General features: G+C 27.1%; 7 protein-coding genes across 12 annotated transcripts; 3 read left to right on the forward strand and 4 right to left on the reverse strand.

Annotated features, from left to right (window-relative positions):
- Window positions 1–263: 263 nt before the first annotated feature.
- LOC100649814 lies at window positions 264–2,069 on the forward strand. Its single transcript, XM_012311882.3, has 6 exons — window positions 264–726; window positions 811–869; window positions 937–1,062; window positions 1,133–1,309; window positions 1,543–1,731; window positions 1,807–2,069. The coding sequence occupies exons 1-6, from the start codon at window positions 519–521 to the stop codon at window positions 1,945–1,947; spliced, it is 900 nt and encodes a 299-aa protein (XP_012167272.2). The 5' UTR covers window positions 264–518; the 3' UTR covers window positions 1,948–2,069.
- On the reverse strand, window positions 2,058–2,944 carry LOC100651763 (40S ribosomal protein S23). The gene is made up of 3 exons (XM_003397627.4): window positions 2,828–2,944; window positions 2,484–2,643; window positions 2,058–2,374 (listed from the first exon to the last, which is right to left on the reverse strand). Exons 1-3 carry the CDS (start codon window positions 2,829–2,831, stop codon window positions 2,107–2,109), a joined length of 432 nt encoding a protein of 143 aa, XP_003397675.1. The 5' UTR covers window positions 2,832–2,944; the 3' UTR covers window positions 2,058–2,106.
- A 594-nt stretch (window positions 2,945–3,538) lies between these two features.
- LOC100651407 (chromosome-associated kinesin KIF4) lies at window positions 3,539–8,868 on the reverse strand. Its single transcript, XM_048408403.1, has 14 exons — window positions 8,674–8,868; window positions 7,770–7,995; window positions 7,239–7,674; window positions 6,886–7,151; window positions 6,362–6,802; window positions 5,906–6,293; window positions 5,449–5,815; window positions 5,061–5,349; window positions 4,830–4,966; window positions 4,520–4,705; window positions 4,271–4,438; window positions 3,995–4,177; window positions 3,849–3,925; window positions 3,539–3,774 (listed from the first exon to the last, which is right to left on the reverse strand). Exons 2-14 carry the CDS (start codon window positions 7,993–7,995, stop codon window positions 3,762–3,764), a joined length of 3,177 nt encoding a protein of 1,058 aa, XP_048264360.1. The 5' UTR covers window positions 8,674–8,868; the 3' UTR covers window positions 3,539–3,761.
- Window positions 8,869–9,044: 176 nt separating this feature from the next.
- On the forward strand, window positions 9,045–11,377 carry LOC100651646 (presenilins-associated rhomboid-like protein, mitochondrial). Of its 6 annotated transcripts, none has more exons than XM_012311878.3 (10): window positions 9,050–9,214; window positions 9,422–9,534; window positions 9,634–9,721; window positions 9,805–9,994; window positions 10,098–10,199; window positions 10,262–10,427; window positions 10,508–10,725; window positions 10,800–10,901; window positions 10,993–11,090; window positions 11,160–11,377. In XM_012311878.3, exons 3-10 carry the CDS (start codon window positions 9,663–9,665, stop codon window positions 11,254–11,256), a joined length of 1,032 nt encoding a protein of 343 aa, XP_012167268.1. In that variant the 5' UTR covers window positions 9,050–9,214; window positions 9,422–9,534; window positions 9,634–9,662; the 3' UTR covers window positions 11,257–11,377. The 6 variants fall into 6 exon arrangements, with proteins under 6 accessions (XP_048264362.1, XP_012167268.1, XP_003397674.1 ...); XM_020864785.2 differs by lacking the exon at window positions 9,050–9,214 and adding an exon at window positions 9,226–9,328; XM_048408405.1 differs by having other exon boundaries at window positions 9,045–9,214; window positions 9,422–9,721; window positions 10,078–10,199.
- Window positions 11,378–12,039: 662 nt separating this feature from the next.
- Window positions 12,040–13,879, reverse strand: LOC105666056 (S-formylglutathione hydrolase). The gene is made up of 5 exons (XM_012311874.3): window positions 13,682–13,879; window positions 13,324–13,394; window positions 12,712–13,089; window positions 12,370–12,595; window positions 12,040–12,306 (listed from the first exon to the last, which is right to left on the reverse strand). The coding sequence occupies exons 2-5, from the start codon at window positions 13,392–13,394 to the stop codon at window positions 12,124–12,126; spliced, it is 858 nt and encodes a 285-aa protein (XP_012167264.1). The 5' UTR covers window positions 13,682–13,879; the 3' UTR covers window positions 12,040–12,123.
- A 188-nt stretch (window positions 13,880–14,067) lies between these two features.
- Window positions 14,068–18,323, reverse strand: LOC100651287 (coiled-coil domain-containing protein 39). Its single transcript, XM_012311961.3, has 11 exons — window positions 17,961–18,323; window positions 17,241–17,666; window positions 16,926–17,147; window positions 16,580–16,771; window positions 16,292–16,507; window positions 15,846–16,229; window positions 15,527–15,781; window positions 14,942–15,424; window positions 14,648–14,860; window positions 14,282–14,570; window positions 14,068–14,207 (listed from the first exon to the last, which is right to left on the reverse strand). The coding sequence occupies exons 1-11, from the start codon at window positions 18,063–18,065 to the stop codon at window positions 14,110–14,112; spliced, it is 2,883 nt and encodes a 960-aa protein (XP_012167351.2). The 5' UTR covers window positions 18,066–18,323; the 3' UTR covers window positions 14,068–14,109.
- A 474-nt stretch (window positions 18,324–18,797) lies between these two features.
- On the forward strand, window positions 18,798–21,749 carry LOC100651164 (putative peptidyl-prolyl cis-trans isomerase dodo). The gene is made up of 3 exons (XM_003397622.4): window positions 18,798–19,032; window positions 19,585–19,797; window positions 19,894–21,749. Exons 1-3 carry the CDS (start codon window positions 18,978–18,980, stop codon window positions 20,112–20,114), a joined length of 489 nt encoding a protein of 162 aa, XP_003397670.1. The 5' UTR covers window positions 18,798–18,977; the 3' UTR covers window positions 20,115–21,749.

Here is a 21,749-nt window from a genome sequence, read left to right on the forward strand (position 1 = left end):
ATAACATTGTAAATATAAAAAAGGAAAACAATTTCTAAAAAAAGAAACTTTTTATAATAAAAAATTTACCTTATAATTAAGTTAATATAAATCAAATAAAAATTATACATATACACATATAAATTTTCTTGTCATATGTGTTACGAAATAAAAATTCTAAAATATAAAAATTGTTCATTTTATAACAATATTGTAAACATATTTTTATATGTATTTTGAAATTACAAATGTGTACGAAAATACAACTAATCTTATTTGTCATTTACCAAAATTGGTTAGGTCACCGTCATATAAAGTACTACAAATCGTTAAATCGTTTACATGACCGTGGGTTAGGTCACGGAGTTACGTATTCAATATAATAAGTGATTTAGTGTGATTTTATTTATAATTTTATATTTGTCTTAGTAACTAGTTATCTAATCTCAAAGGGAAAGGAATTATATAAAAAATCAAAATAGATATATAACAAAATAGAATTTATACATACGACAAGGATAGAAAAGAAATGTACAACAATGAGTAATACAGAAGAACTTATGACTGATATTTATAACACCTTAGTACAAATAAGATATCCAAAAATTACAACAGCTTTAGCAAACAATATAGAAGTAACAATTCTTAATGGAGAGAATCGACTTTCATTATTATCTTGGCTTTTGGCTGAGAAGTTTCCCTTGATAGCTTCCAAATTACAAAAGCTAAAAGGCGCCGCTTTAGAAGGTTTTATAACTAAATAACATTAGAAGTTTGTAGTTAAATAATATTTAATATATTCAATATAAAGACATTATCATTCTTTTGCAGAAGAGTTACTAAAATCTTATTCCGAAATTGGAATTTGTACTGATAAAAAATTATTTCTGGTTGGTGTCTTACATAATTTCTTTTTGTACTATTGGCAACAGAAAAATTTAAATTATTCTTTTGCAGGGAAATTGCCTGTTAAAAGAACAACTTCCAACTTTAAGATTATTATTGGACTTTATTAAATGTTTATTCCTTAAGTCTTTTGATACTGAATATGATGAAAAAGAATCCACTGATGATATATTAAACGTATGTAAATAAATACATCCAAAACATGTATGCATATGATTTGTATATTTACAGATATATTTTATATTAGGTCTATATCAATGAAGATTCAAATACGTTCACATGTAATGTTGAACCAAAGTTAAATTATTCTGAATCTATGGAGTATTTTGAAAATTTGCAAAAGGATTTAAATGAACATCAAGAATTATCATCAACTTTTGAATTTAAAAACGAAGAAGAACGTGTAGTGGAACAGGTTTTAAAAGTAATTTCATTAAAAAATTTATATAAAGTGATCTGTAACTATTGCTACAACTGCAAAAAGAATGATTTCTCATCAAAAAGTATCATTTTGAATGTGAGCTAGACATGAAAAAACTGTCTTAATTTTTCAGTTCATTTGTCATATAGAATCATTCCTTTGTTGGTGTAGTAGATGTTTTATAATACTCTATGTTTTTTGTCTTGAAATAATATATAAAATTATATGAAATACAGGATGAAAAAAAGAAAACTAATGAAAATGATCGAGATTCGTTATTTAATGAGGAAAAAAAGAATTTTATAGAAGCATATTCATCCATTGATTCATGGTCACCATTTAACACAAAAAGTGTGAAGAATAAATCATATTCCATGGATGCTGATATTAACGATATATATTCAAAATTTTCTTCTTTAACACAGGTTCTGTACTTTTATAGATCTTCTTACATTTAATACAATTAATATCAATTTATATAAATGCTATTTAATGTTTAGTTTCTACAAGCAAAGGAAGAAATATTGAATGCCAATATACCAAAAGAAATAGGGAAATTAAATACTCCATTGAATGAAACTGTTGAGAATATTGTTACACATACTGAAGAAGCTAAGAATGGATATGTGGATACTTACTGATTTGTAATATTAATTTTCTTTTAAGTAGCTTTTAAAATATCAATCTTTAAATTTATATTTTTGTATTCTTATAAAAATAAAAGCACTTATGGATATTAAAAAGATACTAATTCAATTAAAAATGTTTTATAGGTTTATTAGAAATACATGATAGTGATTTTACGATCTAGGTCGTTCTTTCTTTTCTTTGTAGAGTGCAAGTAGCGAAACATTAGCAACTTTCACTACTTTAAATCGAACTCCTGGAATGTCACCTACGGCATGACCTTTACGACCAAAACCTGCGACCAAAACTTCGTCGTTTTCCTCGATATTGTTCAAACAACCATCTCTAGGTACAAAAGCAGTAATTTTCTTGCCGTTTTTGATAAGCTGTACTCTCACACATTTACGAATAGCAGAGTTCGGCTGTTTGGCTTCTACACCACTAGAAACATACAAACACTTAATTAAAATTTGATACAGAAATTCATTTCAATTCAGAAATTACTATAAATATGATATAGTAAGAGATTTAATAATGTAAATATACATACACTTTTTCTAAAACAATACCCTTAGCATGAGAAGCACCACCGAATGGATTGGCCTTCCATCTCGTTCCCAAGTGAGCTTTCTTATAATCTTTATCATTCCATCGTTGATCCCGTCTGTGATTTACATGCTTACGTGCGGTACGAAGACCACGAGGTTTACCTGTAAACCAAAACGTTAGATCATTAATACATTTCATTTTCATTTTGTTATATCAGAATTTTCTATTAAATATTTAACGAAATTATAATGAAAACAAATTAAACAATCGATGAGAACAACACATATTTAATAATATAAGCTTTACACTTTTAAAAACAATATAATTTTAACATCGATTACTTACCCATCTTGTTCGTTGTTCTATACAACCGGAAGAGCTCTATCTTCCATTAACGGAAATGCATATGAACTTCAATTTTACCGTCACATTTAAATCAAAAATACGTTTGTTGCAATAAATGTAGCAATAGATCAATAAATATAAATGTTAAAAAATAAGTTACTATTTTTCTGTATTTTATTAAATATTTTATTAAAATCTTATAAATATGTTAAAATTTTATGTTATAAGTATGTTAAATATTTTATTAAAATCTTATAAGTAAGAACGAGCGAACTTATCTAAATATTCTTTTTATTTATTATAATACGAAAAATACATTTTACACGTAATATGAAAAAATATACTATTAATATATATGTCTGAAATACTTTTCTAATTTTTAAAATTAATATATATTTTTTCTCTTATATATATGTACATTGCAGTTGCCACATGAAATTATGAAATTTAAATTTTTATAAATTAGATGTATGAGCACTTCTAATTGCATCATAATAGGGTTTGTCATTTTTGGAGGATTTGTGAACATACATACAAAATGAGATTGGGAAAAATGCATAAGAGATTATATTTTATTATAAAATCAAGTAAAAGATTTTATTATTTTAATATCTAATAAGCATATTTGCAGCTAAATTTATTTACATTATATATTTACAATTATGTGACAAAATAAGATTTGTGTACTTAATTAAATAAGATAATATAATATAATTGAATATTAGAACATAAGGTATTTTATTCAGTTAAGGTAAGATATTGAACTAACCAATCAATAAAAAAGCAATAAATAAATAAGAAAATAAATAAAATTTGAGTGTCAGAATGTAAAATCCAGTTGCCTCTTTGTAAAATGATCTTAATATGAAACATGTCGTACACACAAATTGCACTTCCGGAAAATTGAGCTTTGCATTATTGATGATGGTGATATTCACTCCACTAGTCTGTTTGAAAAAAGAAGAGATTTAATAATATATAATTGTATGGATGAAATTACAAAAATATAATTTAAATATACCTTGGTTTCTTTAGAAATTCATCGTCCTGTGCTTTTTCATCTTCTTTCGACTGATCCATAAATAATGTACGATTCAACTAAAGATAATAATGATAGATTATGAAATAATTTTAAATGATTATTATTAGAAGGAATAACAAGCTTACATTTCTTTTATCTCTATTTTGACATTGGTCTTCCACACATTTACAATTATTGCCACATATAATTTTGTTTTTACGACAACGACAAATTCGTGTAGCACAACTCGTTTTACAATTGCATTTTGCATCGCCATCTGATGTCCGTTTCAATGAATTACGGTCAAGTGATGAAGATTTTGTTGTATCCTGAAAATAAAAATTATATTATTTAGAATTAATAATATAAAGAATATTGTTTTAAATATCAAAGATAATAAACTCTTAATTTCAATGAATTACCAAAAGATTCCGTATACGATTATAAAGTGGTGTTCGTGTCCAATCCGGATCTTTTTCAACATCATCTTCAATGGTACTATCATCTGTTTCAGATTGAATATCTTCAACCTGTACGTCTTTAACAGCTTTGGGTTTCACATTTTCCTTGTTCTGAATTTTACGTGGGAGCTGAAAAATTTACAAAACAATTTATAATATTTTAGTGGAGAATTAATTTTATCAGTAATAAAATTAAGAGCATATATTAACTGTGTGTTCTAGTTCTTCGCATTTTTGTTTGTAAAATTCCAATTTTTCTCTTAGTTTACTGTTATCTTCACTTTCGTATTCTTTAATATTATGTGTATCATTTAATGCAAGTTGTTTTGACATACGCCTTTCTTTCTCTCTGACCCGGTATTCGTTCAAACGTGCTTGCAACAGTTCATATTGTCCCTAAAATTACGCTTATTATTAGAAACATAATAATTTTAAATTAGTTTGTTGATATTGAACTTAAAAGAAACTTGTCTAATTTATGTAAACTTTTAAATAGTCTATAGTTTTCAAATATACAAACCTGAAGCTCATTGTATTCATATTCCTTTACACATTGCTTTCTTCTACTCTCTGTAACATGTTTAAATAATAGTTCAAGAGCAATTTTTGCTCCTTCCATTGTATGTACTTTTTGCCATCTTGTATGTGCTCTACTTTCTAAATAAATACACACGTATATAATTAATAGTTGAACAAAGGAACTTACTACATTAACACGTATATCGTACCATTTAGCGAATGGAACATTTACCTTGATCAGATTCAACTATTTTTTGCTGGAGATCGGTAATTTGTGTATTACGTAAATCTAGGAATTCAGTAAGTTCAGCAATTTTGGTCCCATTTACATCATCATCGTTTTGAAATTTTTCTAACATGCACGCCAATGATGCTCTATCTTGCATTAATTTTTCGAGAGAATATTCTGCATCAATGGTGCTCACCGATATTTCTATTTCCTGAGTTAACCAATTTTGAATTTTATCAGTATTAGTATTCATCTTTTCTTTTCTCACTCTTTTTTGCAAATCTAAAGCTTCCTAAAAGTAAAGTAAAAGAAAATAATTAATAAAATTAAGTAAAATAAAATTAATTATTGTTCAATTAAAGCATTACAAACAAAAATCTTAATTCATTACCTTCAGTCTTTTATTAACAGCAAAAGCTTCTTCCATCTTTCTTTTGAAAACGGTTTCTTGTTTACTATGCCACAATTTTAAACGTGTCACTTCGTTCATTTGCTTTCTATTTTGATTTTTTAAACGGTTCAGTTCTTTTTCCTTTGATTCCTTCCATTTTGTAAATCTATCAGATTCATTGCGCATTTGTCTAATTAATTTTATTCTTGTTTGCTTTAACACGTGCATTTCGTTTGATAAATTCCTTATTTGTTGATCTTGCTTTTCTTTCGTTTTAACTATCCTATCTTGCTCTGATATCTTTCGCCTTAATTCTGTTATTTTTTTCTCTAATTCTTGTACCTTTTTACGTCTATTTTCTGCCAATCTGTAAAACAAACAAAATAAATTAAAAAACTTGAAGAAATGAAGAAAAATTTTAAAAATAATAGTTATTGTCCTTAATGAAAATTCTTACTTTGACTTAGCATTATTTGCTTGTACATTCTGTAGAGCTTGCAGAAGTTCTTCCTTTTCTATCTGAAGTGTTTTTATCTCTTGCTCCATTTCCTGTATTTCTTTGGAATAATCAATTGTTAGAGATGAGCTTTTTAAAAGCTGATGTATAAGACTCTCCTTAATAGCAAGTTCTTTGTTGATATTTTGAACTTCGTCATTCCTCTTAGCTTGGAGCAAAGTATGTTCTTCCTGTTTTTCATGAAAATCATCTAAACTATCTGGAGAACATACTTCATCCATACACATCTGTTCTGGATCGTCTTCAGAGTTTATTGTAAATGTGTTTGCATTATCAGACGATATTTTTATGAGTTCTTCGGATGTTTTCTTCTGATCGTTTTGAATATCTATTTATCATAAGTAAGGAAATATTTTTAGAAATCGTATATCAATAACTTTTCCTTATGTTACTTACCAAGAATTTTTAAATACAAAGCTTCCAGTCTTGAACGATGTTCATTATGTTTATTAGGATCTTTATCAAAATCATCTAAAAGTTTTTTAGATTCTTCTAATATCTTTATCATGTCAGTCTGAATTTTTTCTCTAGCTTGCTCAGCTAGTTCTGCCCTTTCATACATAACTACAGCCTCAATTAAATTACTATTTAACTTTTCCGTTAAATCCCTTATTTTTTTTTGTAAACATTGGTTTTTTGTCTGGAGTTCCTGATGTTCCAGTGGACATGAGACCTTAATTTCATTGTCTACCAAAGCAAGTTTTAATTCTTGTACTAGTTTATTTAGACGATTTATTTCTGCAATTTGTGGATCTTGATTAACTACAGGTTTATTTTTTATTTTACATGCTCTATCTGCGTATCTTAATGTGCTTAGAGTTTCATCCAAGTTATAATCTAAAAGTATTTTATATAAAATATAAGTTATTTTGAACATTAGTATTAAATACAAATATTTCAAATTTTATGACAATAATAACCTGCAGGACTAACGCATGCTATCATTAATGTTATGGAATTTCCACCAAGAGAATCTTGCAATAATCTTGTGAGTTTACTGTCTCTATAACCAACATATGCTGCAGGGCCACCCTCTCCTAATTGAGATATAACATTACCCAATGCTAACAAACCTCTATTTATATTAACTCCTTCTTTAAATCTTTCACCAGTTGCTTGTGTTTTTTTACTACGTTCAGATCCAGCTAAATCTACCAAATGAAACTTTGCAGTTGTTGCTGTATTGCTAGATTATATTAAAATAGAAAAGAACAAAATATTTAAATATATTATAAATAAATCTTATTTTGTAATTTCTAGATATATTGCTTACAGGTCATTCTTTTTATGTTGATATACACATAAAGTGTATATTGCATGACTTCTGCTACTTTGTGCATTCATTGCAGTAGCACCTGTAGCACGTCCTAAAGATCCTTGTGTCAAACAGTTTAATGCTTCTGTTGCAGTTTTAACTTCTTTTGCTACAAGTCCAGCAATCTTTATATTTTTACCATCATCTCTGATTTCAACAATAGACTGATTTCTTTGTTTATCAGTTAATAAATCGTATAATTGTTCTTGATAAAGTTCCATAAACGAAACTGTAACTTTAAAACTCCAATCTTCCTTTGATGAAATTATATCAAATATATCATTCACCGATCTAGGTATAATGCCCATGTCTTCCTCTTCAATGTAATTTGTACCCATTGAATGAGTTTTACCACTTCCCGTTTGACCATAAGCCAATATAGTGACATTATAGCCTGCAAAGAAGGTATATAAATACACTACTACATTAATTGCAAAAATAAACTATAATTACAGTATTTTGCAGAATTATGTTTTAATATAATTTTACCTTGAAAAATATTTTGTACCATACTTTTAACAGCCGTATTATAGAATTCCTCTTGAGTAGCATTAGGCGGAAATACGTAATTAAATGTAAAAGCTTTAGCTGTATTACATACAACAATTTGAGGTTCACCAGGAACAACATCTAAGCATGTTTGACATCCTCTTTCATTTTCACTTTTTATTAATGGACGAATGCGAACAGCAACTTTAACTGCATCTTCATTCATCTGGAATAAAATGTTTATCTTTTAATGTATATGTTTGTTTTAAAAAACTTATTAACTTTGATCAATCTATTGATGCATAACGTCCTTATGAATTTTGAGAAGACCTTTTTTAATTACTTTATTGTAATGTGTATGTATTATATGTGTTTTAGATGCATATATATTATTAGTTTTGTAAGTATAAGAAGTAGGAAAGATATATACGCGGTCCAACCAATACTACATGATAATGGTCATAATATAGTCTAAATAAAAGTTCCTTTGTCTGAGGTTGATCTAAAAGTCATTGAAGAATCCTTTTCTCTAGATCCAACGTTAAACATTAATACATGTTTACCCCACTATAAGTAAATAAGATAATGTACTAATTATACTAATTGTATAATACTATATATACTAATTGCATTAGTAAGAAATAAATTTCACTGTTCGAAATATTTTATCTCTGGAAGATGCATAATCCTGTTGAGACCTATGTTTCATAATTCTTGGAAGTCCACAATCCTATTAAAACCCACGTTTTGTAACCATTATTCTTTACAACCATATAAGCTTTACCAAAATATTCTAATAAATACTTATATCATTTCACTTAGAACATATTCATTTGTAACGATTACCTGATTTACCCCATAAACTTTAAACAAGACTTTGTTAAAAATAATCATAATTAATTACCTTTGAATCGTTCACCGTGAAACAGTGATGTCTTTATATAAATTATACCTTATTATACAGTAGCAATAATAACAAAAATTATTTTTTAATCACGGTGGATCGGAGATGAATATGCTGAATCAGTTAATTTTAAACTTGAACAGAGTCTGCTTGAAATCGAATTAACCGTTGACCGTTACCGATGTATTTGAAATTGTGCGGTTTCAAATAAAATATCCGATTCGCATGTAAGTTTCTTCGACTATAATTTAATACTTCTAATTGGTCGACGGAATTTATGAACCCTATTAAAATTAAATATGGACAGATTTTTATTAATATGATGAAAGTTAAATGAATGTGTGTAAAAAGCATAAATTAAGAACAGAAAAATAATTTCTTTTTTCGTTAAAACGTATTTTCTTATCCTTAGTATATCTAATTCTCATGCATGGGAAATGCATACTTGTAATACTGGCATTAAGGTATTCAGTGTAAAATTTTCACGTATGTATTTAATAACATAATCATTACATGTTAAGCAATAAATAAAACGATTGCAGTAAGTATAATTTTATGTCATTCTATAATTACAACACATATATACGATACATATATTACAATATATATATACCTGATATATAATTAACATATGTGCCTACTTGAAAGAATTACGGTAGATTACAAATTCATACGTCAACTACTATAACATTTGATTTGTGATAAACTTTCGTACAAATTAAAATAATTTATGGCTATATATTTACAGTAAAAAGGGGCGCGGCCTTGATCATACAATTGGAAAACGACTACATTCAAAAATTGCTGATTGTTTATTTTTAAACCTATGGGAAAACTTGACATAAGTGATTTTTATAAAAAGTGAATAAAAGTGTAAATTATTATAAGAATTAGTGATAGGAATGAATGGTATCTGACTATAATATTATGTGACAAATTTTTTTTATAAAATCAATGTAGGATTGACGATATTTTTCTACTGTTTTTGGATGGCCTACAATATGGCTCTTAGGTCATTTTTACATATAGGTGATAGTACATATAAATGGTAAGATAGTTTTTTATATCTCAAATTTTTATGTTCATCAATGATTTCATATTACTTACTTATAATTATATATTTTTTTTCAGTGTTTTTACTGCAATAAAGTTTAAACCTAAATTATATATAGTTAAAGGATATAAACAAATTAGAAATTTTCATAAGTTCAGAGGTAAAACAAAACTATCACAATCATCAAATTCACTATCAGAAGAGTTACTTAAAAAGCAATCAGAATATTTTCCCAATTTATGGAAACCATTTACCTTTACTATCATAGTAAGAGATTGTTAAGATATTAAATTTTATTTCAATTTATACTAAGTTAATTTAAACATAATCCATTGTTTTAATGTTATAAGTTTTCTTGTGTTTAATTCAGTTTAGTGCAACAACATTTATTGCGACTGCCATTTGGGAATATGAACGTGTCAGAGATAAAACCTATAGGATAATCAGAAGTTACAAACAATGGGGAATACATGTTTGTATATTGAGATTCAAATATAGATTTATTAAAATATTTTTACATATTACTTTATTTAGCGAACAGGATGGAGACATACAATGGAAAATTGGTGGAAAAACTTATCAGAAGGAGAAAGAATATTTATTCCTATATGTTTCTTAAATGTGTTGGTATTTTTGTCATGGCATATACCAGCATTTCGATTGACAATGTATCGATATTTTTCATGCACTCCTACCACTAGTGAGTAATACATATCTTTAAAAATATTTATTATAATGTAGGTATATATAAGAGTATTAAATTCTATACTATTAATCAAGGTAGATGTTGGCCAATGTTGTTTGTGACATTTTCCCATTGTTCTCTTCTTCATTTAATAGTCAACATGTATGTATTATATGGTTTCTCTAAAATTGCTGTGGCTCAATTGGGTAGAGAACAATTTTTGGCACTTTATTTAATTAGTGGAGTAGTATCTAGTTTTTCAAGTTATTTATATAAAGCTGTTGTTGGAATAAGAGATCCTTCTTTGGGAGCTGTGAGTATTGATTAAAATTTAATATAAATATGATTTTAAATGTAACAATATTCATACTAATAATTGCAACATAGTCAGGAGCAATAATGGGTGTCTTTGGATTTGTATGTACTCAGTTTCCAAATGCATACCTATCTATTATTTTTCTTCCAATGTTCAAATTTACAGCGAATACGGTATATATAATTTCATTTTAACTACATAAAGTTTGAGTTTTATATGTGAATTAGATTATATATCTTTTACTAAAAATATCTATGTGATCAGGTCATGAAAGCTGTAATGGGTTTGGATACTTTGGGATGCCTTATGCGTTGGCAACGTTTTGATCATGCAGCACATTTGGGTGGAGCATTATTTGGAATGTAAGCCCTTGTACAAAATTTATAAAAATTTATATATTTTCTTATATTCTTATATATTCTTTGTTATAGATTTTGGCAAATGTGGGGTAGTGCCAATATATGGCAAAAACGTGAACCAGTATTAGTATTTTGGCATCAAATCCGTGAACCACCTAGATCTAATTAATACCTCCTTGTTATAAAATTGATACTAATACATATTATATATTTGTAATATTACGAAAAATTTTGAAAGTTAGAAGTGGAATTATATAAGAAAGAAAATACATTTATTTTGTTCTTTATAATTTATGATAAAATTATTAAAAATTTTATAGTAATGAAGAAGACACACAATTTGGGATACACGGGCTTGGGATGGATTGGCAAAATTTGGGTGGAACAGGTGAGATCTCAATTTATTAGATTTCGATATTACTCAAGATTCCGAGAGTCATTTAAAATCGATTCGGTAATAATTAATCAGGAATGATACTATCCTTTCCTAATAAGTAGATCTTGGTTTCCTGAACAGATTGCATCTGAGTTCATGCTTACATATAGGATGTTCCGTTTAAATGAGAACAGTGGAATACCTCATAAGGGATTGAAGTTATTAAAAAAATGTTTTAACAAAAGTTTGTTTGATTCGAAAGGGAACGTCATATGGTACAAATTATTTTTTTACGGGTCGAATAGTGGGAAGATTTTAAGATCATCATTTTTCTAAATAGGGTCATATTTTTTTTTAATAGGGAATCACCCGATCTCACCTGAATTTTTTTGATTCGTACGAAAGCTTGGGTTCCCAAGTCTCGGAAGGATTCCACATACTATATACACAGAATAAAAATAAATAATTATTATATTTTGCATATGCATAATTTATATAATTAAATATATCTCTTTTGAGCTATTATTATTATTATTATTATTATTATTATTATTATTATTATTATTATTATCATTATTGTAACGTTTATTTTTATTTAAGATTTACTTTTCGATGACAAACATATTAAAAAAAAAAAAAAAAATAAGTACATATATTAAATTAAGATTTAAGATATTTTACATGATGTTTAATATGATCTTCTATGAATGTAGATATAAAAAAGTAACTATGATCATAGCTTTCTTGAAATCTAAGAACTAGAGATAATCCAGCATCTTTTGCAGCTGATAGTAAATTTTCTGGTAGTAATTGTCCATTTTTCAAGAACTTATCTTCTTTTCCCTAAAATTATATACTCATTTATTACAAAACTTTATTTCATAATATAATATGATAGTATAATACCTGGTCAACCAAAATATCCAAAGGAGGTCCATTGTACTTTTTAACTAATTCTGTAGCATCCCATTCTCTCCATGCAGCATTAGTTTCTGTTCCACCCAAATAACCAGAGAATGCCTTTTTCCCCCATGGACATGAAATTGGATTACTTATAGGTGCAAAAGCAGATACTGTTTTGTATAAACCAGGATTTTTTAAAGCACATATTAAAGCTCCATGTCCACCCATACTATAGAATTTATAATAAAATTATATGCAAAGATTCTCATTATTAAAAACTAATGAATAGATCAACTTAGAAACTAAGTAATCCAATTATTAAATAATGGTTGTCCCACTGTTTACCTATGACCCATTATGGATTGTTTGTCTGGTAAAACAGGAAATTTTTCATTAATCAAAGCTGGTAGTTCCTTAGTAACATAGCTATACATTCTGTAATGTTTTTTCCACGGCATCTTTACTGCATCAACGTAAAAACCAGCACCAGTTCCAAAATCCCAATCATCATCTTCTCCAGGTATATTAAGATTGCGAGGGCTAGTATCAGGTGCAACTAAGATTACTCCTTGTTCAGAAGCATATTTTTGTGCACCTGCTTTCTGAACAAAATTAGCTTCTGTACATGTCAAGCCAGATAACCAATAAATGACGGGTACAGGTCCTTCTTCCACTTGCGGTGGAAGGAAGATTCCAAAATTCATTTTACATCCCAATTCATAGCTGTATTATAAAAAAATTGGTTACATTTTACTCCAAGAGACTAAAAATTATTGACTTTTTTTCTGCAATTTTGTAGTTTCCGACGTATAGAATACGAAAACACGCGTTTTAAGGCGAGGAATCAACTATTTCAAAAGTTATTACTATGTGAAATTGAGCATTTTTAGAATATTTTACACGTTAAATAATCTTGCGTTTTAATAATTTTGATATAAAAAATATATTATACAGTACCTTTCGTGCGAATAGACTTTCTGCCATCCGCTGAAAACTTTGTTGCTAGAAACTTCGGTAATATCTGGCATCTGGAAACATTTTTCCATGTTAGAACTAATTAAATTTTTATATTTTAACTACTTTTAAATATATTTCAATAATTTTGTTTGAACATCGTTATTTCATTCATTATCAGAAGGTTATGTAGGGTTAATAAAAAATTGAAATCATTTGGCACATTTGAAATCTTATATTATTTGAAATAAAAAGGAAAAAAGAAAGGTTTATTTTATTAAACTAATTGTTTTTTTTTTATTCTTCCTTAATTTTGTAATATATTTAAAATATAAAGTAGGTATTATTGTGATTATCATACCTTTTATTATAATGCGAAAAATTACGTACAATATTTGTGATTTGCCACGGACTTTGAATAGTTATGAATTATAAAACTCTTAATATAATAAAACTATCAGTTATACATAATCAACATGATGCATGCGTAATCAAATAAATTGATAACAGTTTTGGGAAACACTCGTATATGCTGAATCTATAGTATAAGTTATGTATACTTCATTGTGATGAAAGAAAGTAATGTAACCTAAAAGTAATTAGTCGGTATCTTAATATATATTAAATGGGTTTCATATTTCTAAAAGTCCCGTTTTTGGTGATAAATCATTTTTCATTAACATTTTTAATTATCTTTTAAATATTGCTTAAAATTCTTATTTTACATGCTATTCTTGGTAAATATATATAATAAGAAATAAGTTAATATACAATGTTTAAAAAATTATATTAAAAAGTTTTTTTCATTGATTGTACTTGTATGGAAGCTTCTACAGATAATTGTTTCTGCTTTATATTCTTCCTTGATGTACTTTGTATTGGAACAACTGAAATATAATAATTTTGGATGACTGATAAATGTTTATAATTTAAATTATTATATATGCTTTTATGGACATACTTTCAAATTGTGGTTCTATATTGATGACATTTCTACTACTTCCCTTAGATGATCCATAGACACTTTCTCTATTTGTACTTTTTGGTAAACATTCTGATAAGTTTGTATTACTATGAGAATGATTGGATCCTGGCGATTGGCCAAATAAATTTGTAGGTAACTCTATATTCTGTGATGCTAATAATTTTTTAATGTAAGGCTCAACTTCTATATGGTGAACTGTAAATTCTGCAATATCTTGCAAAGCAATGGAATTTTGTTCTTGCAGTTCACGTAATTCTATCTCTTTCTATAGAATGTAAATTAAGATAAGTTTATATAATATATTTTATAATTACTATAAAACACATTATGTAGTTTACAAACCTGTTGTATGAGCACGGTTTTGTCTCCTGTACTTTCATACAATCGTTGAATACTTTTGTGGACATTCTGTAAACTTTTATCAGCTCTTGATATTTTTTCTTTTTGTTCATAAATGTGATGTTTCAAGTCAGTTAAATATTGATTTTTATTTTCTTTGCATTCTTGAGTTTCCTCTATATTTTCCAGAATTTTCACATAGTCATTTTGTATTTTCTATTAAAATCATTTTATTTTGTGATTGGATATACTTTTTATTTTTTAAGATTATGTTCAACTAAGTACATTGTAGAATACCTGCATATTTTCAGTTAAACACTGTAATTCTTCCTTTTTCTGCTTCAAATGTTGTTCTGCATTGTGCAGTTCTTCATCCAATTTTTTATGTTCTTCTATCTCCGGTTTATTTTGATCATCTGTTGTTAAGGATACCTTATATTTGTCATTACAAACATTTATTACTCGTAATGTATTTTCCATGGCTTGTATTTCATCTTCAGTTTTTCTTATTGTTTCATCTAATTGATCACCCTGTTCTTGTAAAAGATATCTTTCTTGTGCACTTTGAATCTTCATATGAGTAGTACTCATTGGAGTTCCATCAGGATTAGTACCTAACAATGCTATGTAATTGTCATACCTTGCCTGTAATTGCTTTATTCGTATTTTTCTCTCAGCAATAGCACTTCTTAATTCTGAACATTCACCATCTGCAATTCTTTTTTGTACAATTAGAGATTCCTTCTGTACAACAATTTCTGCTTTTCGTTCCCGCATTGCCTAAATAATATTATCAAAATTTTATGTTACTTTGATATTTTAAATTGCTAATTATTTAATATTTTTATTAATGTTAAAAGTATTATTCTATGAAAAACGTACTGCTTCCAATTCAAGTCTATATCTTTCCAAATCATAAACATTTTCTCCTATATTACACATCATTTTCTCCATTTGAGAAACTCTAAGTCGTAGCATACTTTCTTCTACTTGTTTTTCCTCATAACAATTTTGAGCAGCTTTTAATTGTTTTTCTCCTGCATTCATTAGAAGAACAAGATCTTGTTTTTTATTTTGTAAATATTCTAATTCATTGTTATCTTGTGCTATACTATTTGAAATTTTCCTCATATTATCCTATACAATAAGCAAATAGGTTCAGTGTATTATTTAATAAATAAGTTATTTTGAAACAACTTACTTCTAAAGTGGCAATCTGTTTTTGCAATAACTTAGACACTTTTATTTTTTCATCTAAAGTGTTTTGAAGATCTTCAATCTTTTTTTGTTTTTTCTCAACTTCAGACTTGTTATATTCAAGCCCTTTTAATCTGTTCAATTTCATCTCATATTTTCGCACTTCGAATTCTGCTTGGTATGATACTTCCTTTTTATCCTCTAAAATATGTTCTTCTTTGGTATGTAATTTGTCTAAATATTCACATTTTTTAGATTCCTTTTCATATTCCATCTTTAAAACTTTATTCTCATTTTGTAAGTCTTTTATTTGATTCATTACACGTAAATTTGCCATTTGTAATCGATTCATTTCTTTAGTCATTTTGGTCTTTTTTTTCTCTTGCTCCTATATTGTTTCATAATATATTGTTTTATTTTATATAACAACAATTATTTAGCAATAAATACCTCTATCATTTCTTCTAGTTCTTTTGCCTTTTCTTCAATGTCCACTTTTTGATTGGTAACGTCTTGCAATTTTGCAGTTAAATCTATTACTTGTTTATCTATTTTCTCTATTTTTGCATTTTTAATTTGAATTTGTGATTTCTTATGTTTTATGTCAGCTCTTACTTGCTGCACACGTTGTGTCAACTCTTTCACAATACCTTTTTGTAAAACAAGCTAAAATTTTAAAATAGAGAAAGATTTTAAGTAGGAGGACTTTAGAAGTACTTTAACTTGATCGATTCTTACTTGATTTCCGTATGAAGTAATCATTTCTTTCATGTTGCCCTGTTCTTCCTTCATTGTAGTAAGCTCCTTTTCTAATTTTTTAATTGAATCTTGAACTTGCTTATTATTCTCAATTTGCTCCATCAAGAATTTTTCTGATTCTTGAAGTACTTTTTTTTTATCTTGAGAAATTTCGTACAGTGCTTCGGTTTCCTTGTCAAATAATTTATTATAATTACTATATTACTTACAATTAGTATAGTTAAAATTTAATTGAAGCTAATAAGTATAATAAATAACAAGAAATATTTAAATTTTACTAAAACTATTGTTTAATATAAGGACATAATGAAATGTTTAGTTATACTTGAATGACTTTCTTGATATCATTATTTCTTTGTTGTAACATGATTACGCTTTCTTTCCATTGATTAAACATTTGCCGGTATTCTATCAATGCTTGATTATACAATGCAGATGTTCGATTAAGTATAATCTCCACTTCCCGCGCTTCATTAGTTGTTTTAATAATCGAATCACGATATGTTTGCAATTCTTTGCTAAGTTTCTGTCTTTTTAATTCCAGTTCCTAAATAACAGAAAAATCAAATAAATACAATGAAATCTTTGTATGTATATTACACTAGTGCTTTATTTTTAAATTTGTTTACTTTTCTTTTACCTTATATTCTTTTAAGTCTTCTTTCATATATTGTGCTATTAATTCATTATTATTTTCATTTTCATTTAATATTTCCTCCATTTCTCGTAGATTCTTTTCATCATATTTTAGTGTATTTTTCGACATTTCTATTTTCTTCATCATCTTTTGTAATTCTTTTTCAGTGTTTGTTACTATCTCATTTACTTCTTGCCATTCTTTTTGAAAACGTCGCGCCTCTTGGCGAAGGCTCGTTTCAGTGTTACAACTCAATCGGTAATGATGGTCTTCAGTTTTAAGTTGCGCCGAATGAGCGATTAAAAGTTTTTGATTTATATTCTGCTCTGTTATTAAATTGTTAATATGCTTTTTCATCATCTTAATTCGTTCCTCCGTTGATTCGAGTTTCGTACTTAAATTTTCCTTTAGTTTCATTTTCCTCTCAATCTTTTAATAAAAAATTATGTATAAATATTATGAAAAATTAAATAAAGTAAATATAGCATACGTAGAAAATAATAGAATAAGTAATATTTCAAGCTATTACTTACATTACTTATATATTTCTATAAATAAATAATAGTACCAAACTAATTATTTATTATAATAAATATTTATTCATACTACTGTGCAAAAATTTACTGTGCCTAAAACTGAAGCGTGCAACAGAACAGACAAAAGAATTTATACATAATGTGCAAAACACGAGTGAAATTAGTATAGCATAAATGATTGTATTACTTCTTCTTCTAATCGTTTATTTTCTTCATTTGCTACCGGTATTCGAAATCCATCATTCCACCCTAACTCAGTCAAAACTGCATCGATGTTATTATTCATAGCCATATTTAGTTTTGATTCTTCGTTTAAACAATGTTCTAAAAGATAAATTGACGCACGTTTCAAAGATTTAATGTATAGAAAAAGCGTTTATAGTATGCCGTCATGGTAACCATGTTTTATCGATAACGGTAGTGCGTAAATTATAGCAAATTTTTTATTTATTTTATGACCATTTTTCAGTCTTGTTGCAAAAATATGTATGTTGGTTTACGAATTATTACAATAAATACATATATCTTTCCTAATATGAAATTTGTATGGAATTCGAGTTCGAATTTATTTTTTCTCCTAGATTACATATTTATTTTCAAGAGATCGCGTTTTCAAGGGTTATTTACTACCAGAGAGGAAATTGTCTTTCTGCTACTATCTGCCTTTATTATGCCCAGCCAGAGAAAAAATTCCTCTCTGCTCCAATGTAAGATATTCCCTGTGCTGAATTTATATCTTATACCAGCTTATACTATATAGCATACGGCCAAATAAATAGCTTTGATACTTGCTAGGGAAAACTTTCCGAAAATTGAGCTGTGAAAAATCAACATGGAAGACAATAAAGTTCTTGTTCTTGCGAGACAGATATAGATGAGTAGAGTGTTTCTGTCTTTATCTGAGACATTCATACCATGTCACGCATGCGCAGAATAAGAACCTTCTTGTTTCCCATGTTGATTTCTCACGACTCAATATTCGAACAATTTCTTCTATACTTTCGATATATGAATATCGCTTAGTCTTAAGTCTCTGTTTATATGATCGTGGCATAGTATATGTTTTCTAAATTCCTTAAGGAAAGATAGTTATTTTATTGATAAAGTTGCTTAAACTGGTATACATGCTGATATGTAACTAGATATAGTGGAAACGTGTTTGCTGTGTTTGACGTGAGACGAGAGTAGAAAAATATTGGAAACAATGGCGGACGAAGAATTACCAGCGGGTTGGGAAAAACGTTTAAGCAGATCTACTGGTACGTTAATTTATTGAGTATTCAAGTAATTATCTAAAAAATACTTTAAAAAAATTAATTATTTACTTCATTATCATATTTTTTGTATTAGTTATGGTATTTCATTGTATCGGCTCTAGTATGGAACATACGGCCGGCATTTTTCCGGGAAACTTATATTACGCTTGCTAAAAGTTTGTTATTACAAACATAGTTGTTAACAAATTACGAAAATTTAACGAATGTATACGTTTTTTCTTTTATTGTGATAATATTACAGTCATTCACGAAACTAACATGGCATTAAATGTTTTGAAAAGTATATAGTTTTATTACGTCAAAAATGTTAAATAACTTGTCAATTTAAATAGGTATTAATAATTTGATAGCTTTTATTTGTTATAAATATGATAATTTGTATAATAATATTTATTATATTCTAAGATATTTTGTAAACTATTTTGTAAACTATAATAATATAAAGCAGTATATTTAATATAATATAGACCATGATATATATTCCCTGACTTAAAACATCCATGATGTACTATTAATCAATATATTTTTTTATAGGACAACATTATTATTTAAATGTTTATACTAAAGAAAGTCAATGGGATAGGCCAGATAAACCAGCTGATCCATCTGGAAATAATAAGGGAGATGGTCCAGAAGAAGTTCAATGTTCTCATTTGTTAGTAAAACATTCAGGTTCTAGAAGACCATCTTCATGGCGAGAAGAAAATATCACAAGATCAAAGGAAGAAGCTCTTGAACTTATCAAATGTAGGATATCAATAACTTTTACTTTGTTTTATTTTATTGTAGCAATATAGTGGTGACCTTTATTATATGTTTTTATAATTTTGTTTACAAACCTAGCTTACAGAGAACAAATTGTGTCTGGAAAAGCAACATTTGCTGAACTTGCTTCAAAATATAGCGATTGTAGTTCAGCCAAGCGAGGTGGGGACTTGGGACCATTTAGTCGAGGTGCAATGCAAAAGCCTTTTGAACAAGCAGCATTTGCTCTCAAAGTTGGTGAATTGTCTTCACCAGTTCACACAGATAGTGGTATTCATATCATTCAGCGAACAGCATAAAATACACTAACCTCCAATAAAGTATTAAATTCTTTAAACAAAATTTCCCTCAGTTTTACCGATAAAATATGCCCACGAGGTAGGAAATTTTCATAACTGTATTCAGAATTGGATATGTTTGCTTTCATGATGAACAATTTTTTATCTAAGGCAAGGTGTAAATTATATTTTCTCCTCATAATCCAATGTCCAGTTATATATTTATGTCTTCCAGCAATTTTAGCCCAAGTAGTATATTATAAAATTTTTATTCAATAATGTGTGCATACACTGAAAACAACAAAAATTTTTATGAATGGCACAAGATAAAATAGATAAACTTTAGGTACACCTTTAACAGTATCTTTTAATCTAATTTGCTAACCTTACATTCCTTAAATGTGAAAAGATAAGCAATGATTAGATTAACAAATGTTTTTATTGGTTTTTATTTCATGTAAAATATAAAGTATTTTCTAAAAAAAGAAACAAATATTTAAATTTCGATTCTTTTCCTTTTCTAGTTTATTCTAATGTAAAAAGCATTTATTCTTCTTTTACATTGATCCAGTACATCAATTATCATAAGTCTTAATGTGAATATTTGTGAACAATACAAATAAGAAGCATGAAAAACGAAGTTTGTTACATTCTCTTATATTACAGTGAAAAATGTTTTAGTAAATTCTTAAATTAAATTGCTAAATAAATTTCAAATGAAATGTTTTAATCTGCAAATAAGATGAATTTAACATTAATAAAATAAAATACAAATATGTATAATTACGAAGTTTTTGCTCAAACACGGACAATTATTCATATCATAATTTTAGTATTATTGCAGCTTATTTTTTAAATAGATATACTACTTTTTATTACTCAGAAGACATTTATATACAATTTAGTTCAAGCATTTTTATTTATGTTTATTTCAGTTTTCATTATAAACAATTTTCTTTAAACACTAAACAATATAGAAATATGTATGTTCCTAAATTTTGTTAGATGTTGTAAACGTGTCATTAAAAATAGGGTCATCTAAAATCAATTAATGGTAAATTTTAATAAATATAAGACATACAGTTTTTATTTTATTTTAGTAGTTTTGCGAAAAAAAAGTTCTGAATTCAAACGTGATATAAAAGAAACTTGTTCAGAGATTATAACATTCTCAAGTTTTCTAGTCTACCATCCTGAGAATTTGCTGTATTTCTAAAAACTGTGAATATTTGTGGAATACATTCTACTTATTATGTTAAGTTATATGTGTTATAATTGTTACAATTATTTCTTATTGTTTAGCTTACAATGCATTTAATTTAATCTATATGTATGTACAATATGTATGTGTGACTTTGTTCCTCAAAGATGTATTATGAAGTAAAATTAATGCAAATACGCAATACAATGCATTTATCTAAATCAATGAAACAGCACGTTTAAATTAAAATTAATTAGGGCATATACGGATCCTAATTGCTTTTTTAATACATATAATTATTATATGAGCGTTTGTGCATTCTGTTTTTAATAAAATCGTTACTTATGAATAAACTGCTATTTTCTCAATAGTAGTAATGATAAATGCATTATTCTATTAAAAAATGTATTCAAAAAGAACTACGAGAGACAATGAAATATATATAACAAACATTA

The sequence above is a fragment of the Bombus terrestris genome, chromosome 9 (assembly GCF_910591885.1).
Source record: "Bombus terrestris chromosome 9, iyBomTerr1.2, whole genome shotgun sequence".
In the NCBI taxonomy this organism is placed as follows: Eukaryota; Metazoa; Arthropoda; class Insecta; order Hymenoptera; family Apidae; genus Bombus; species Bombus terrestris.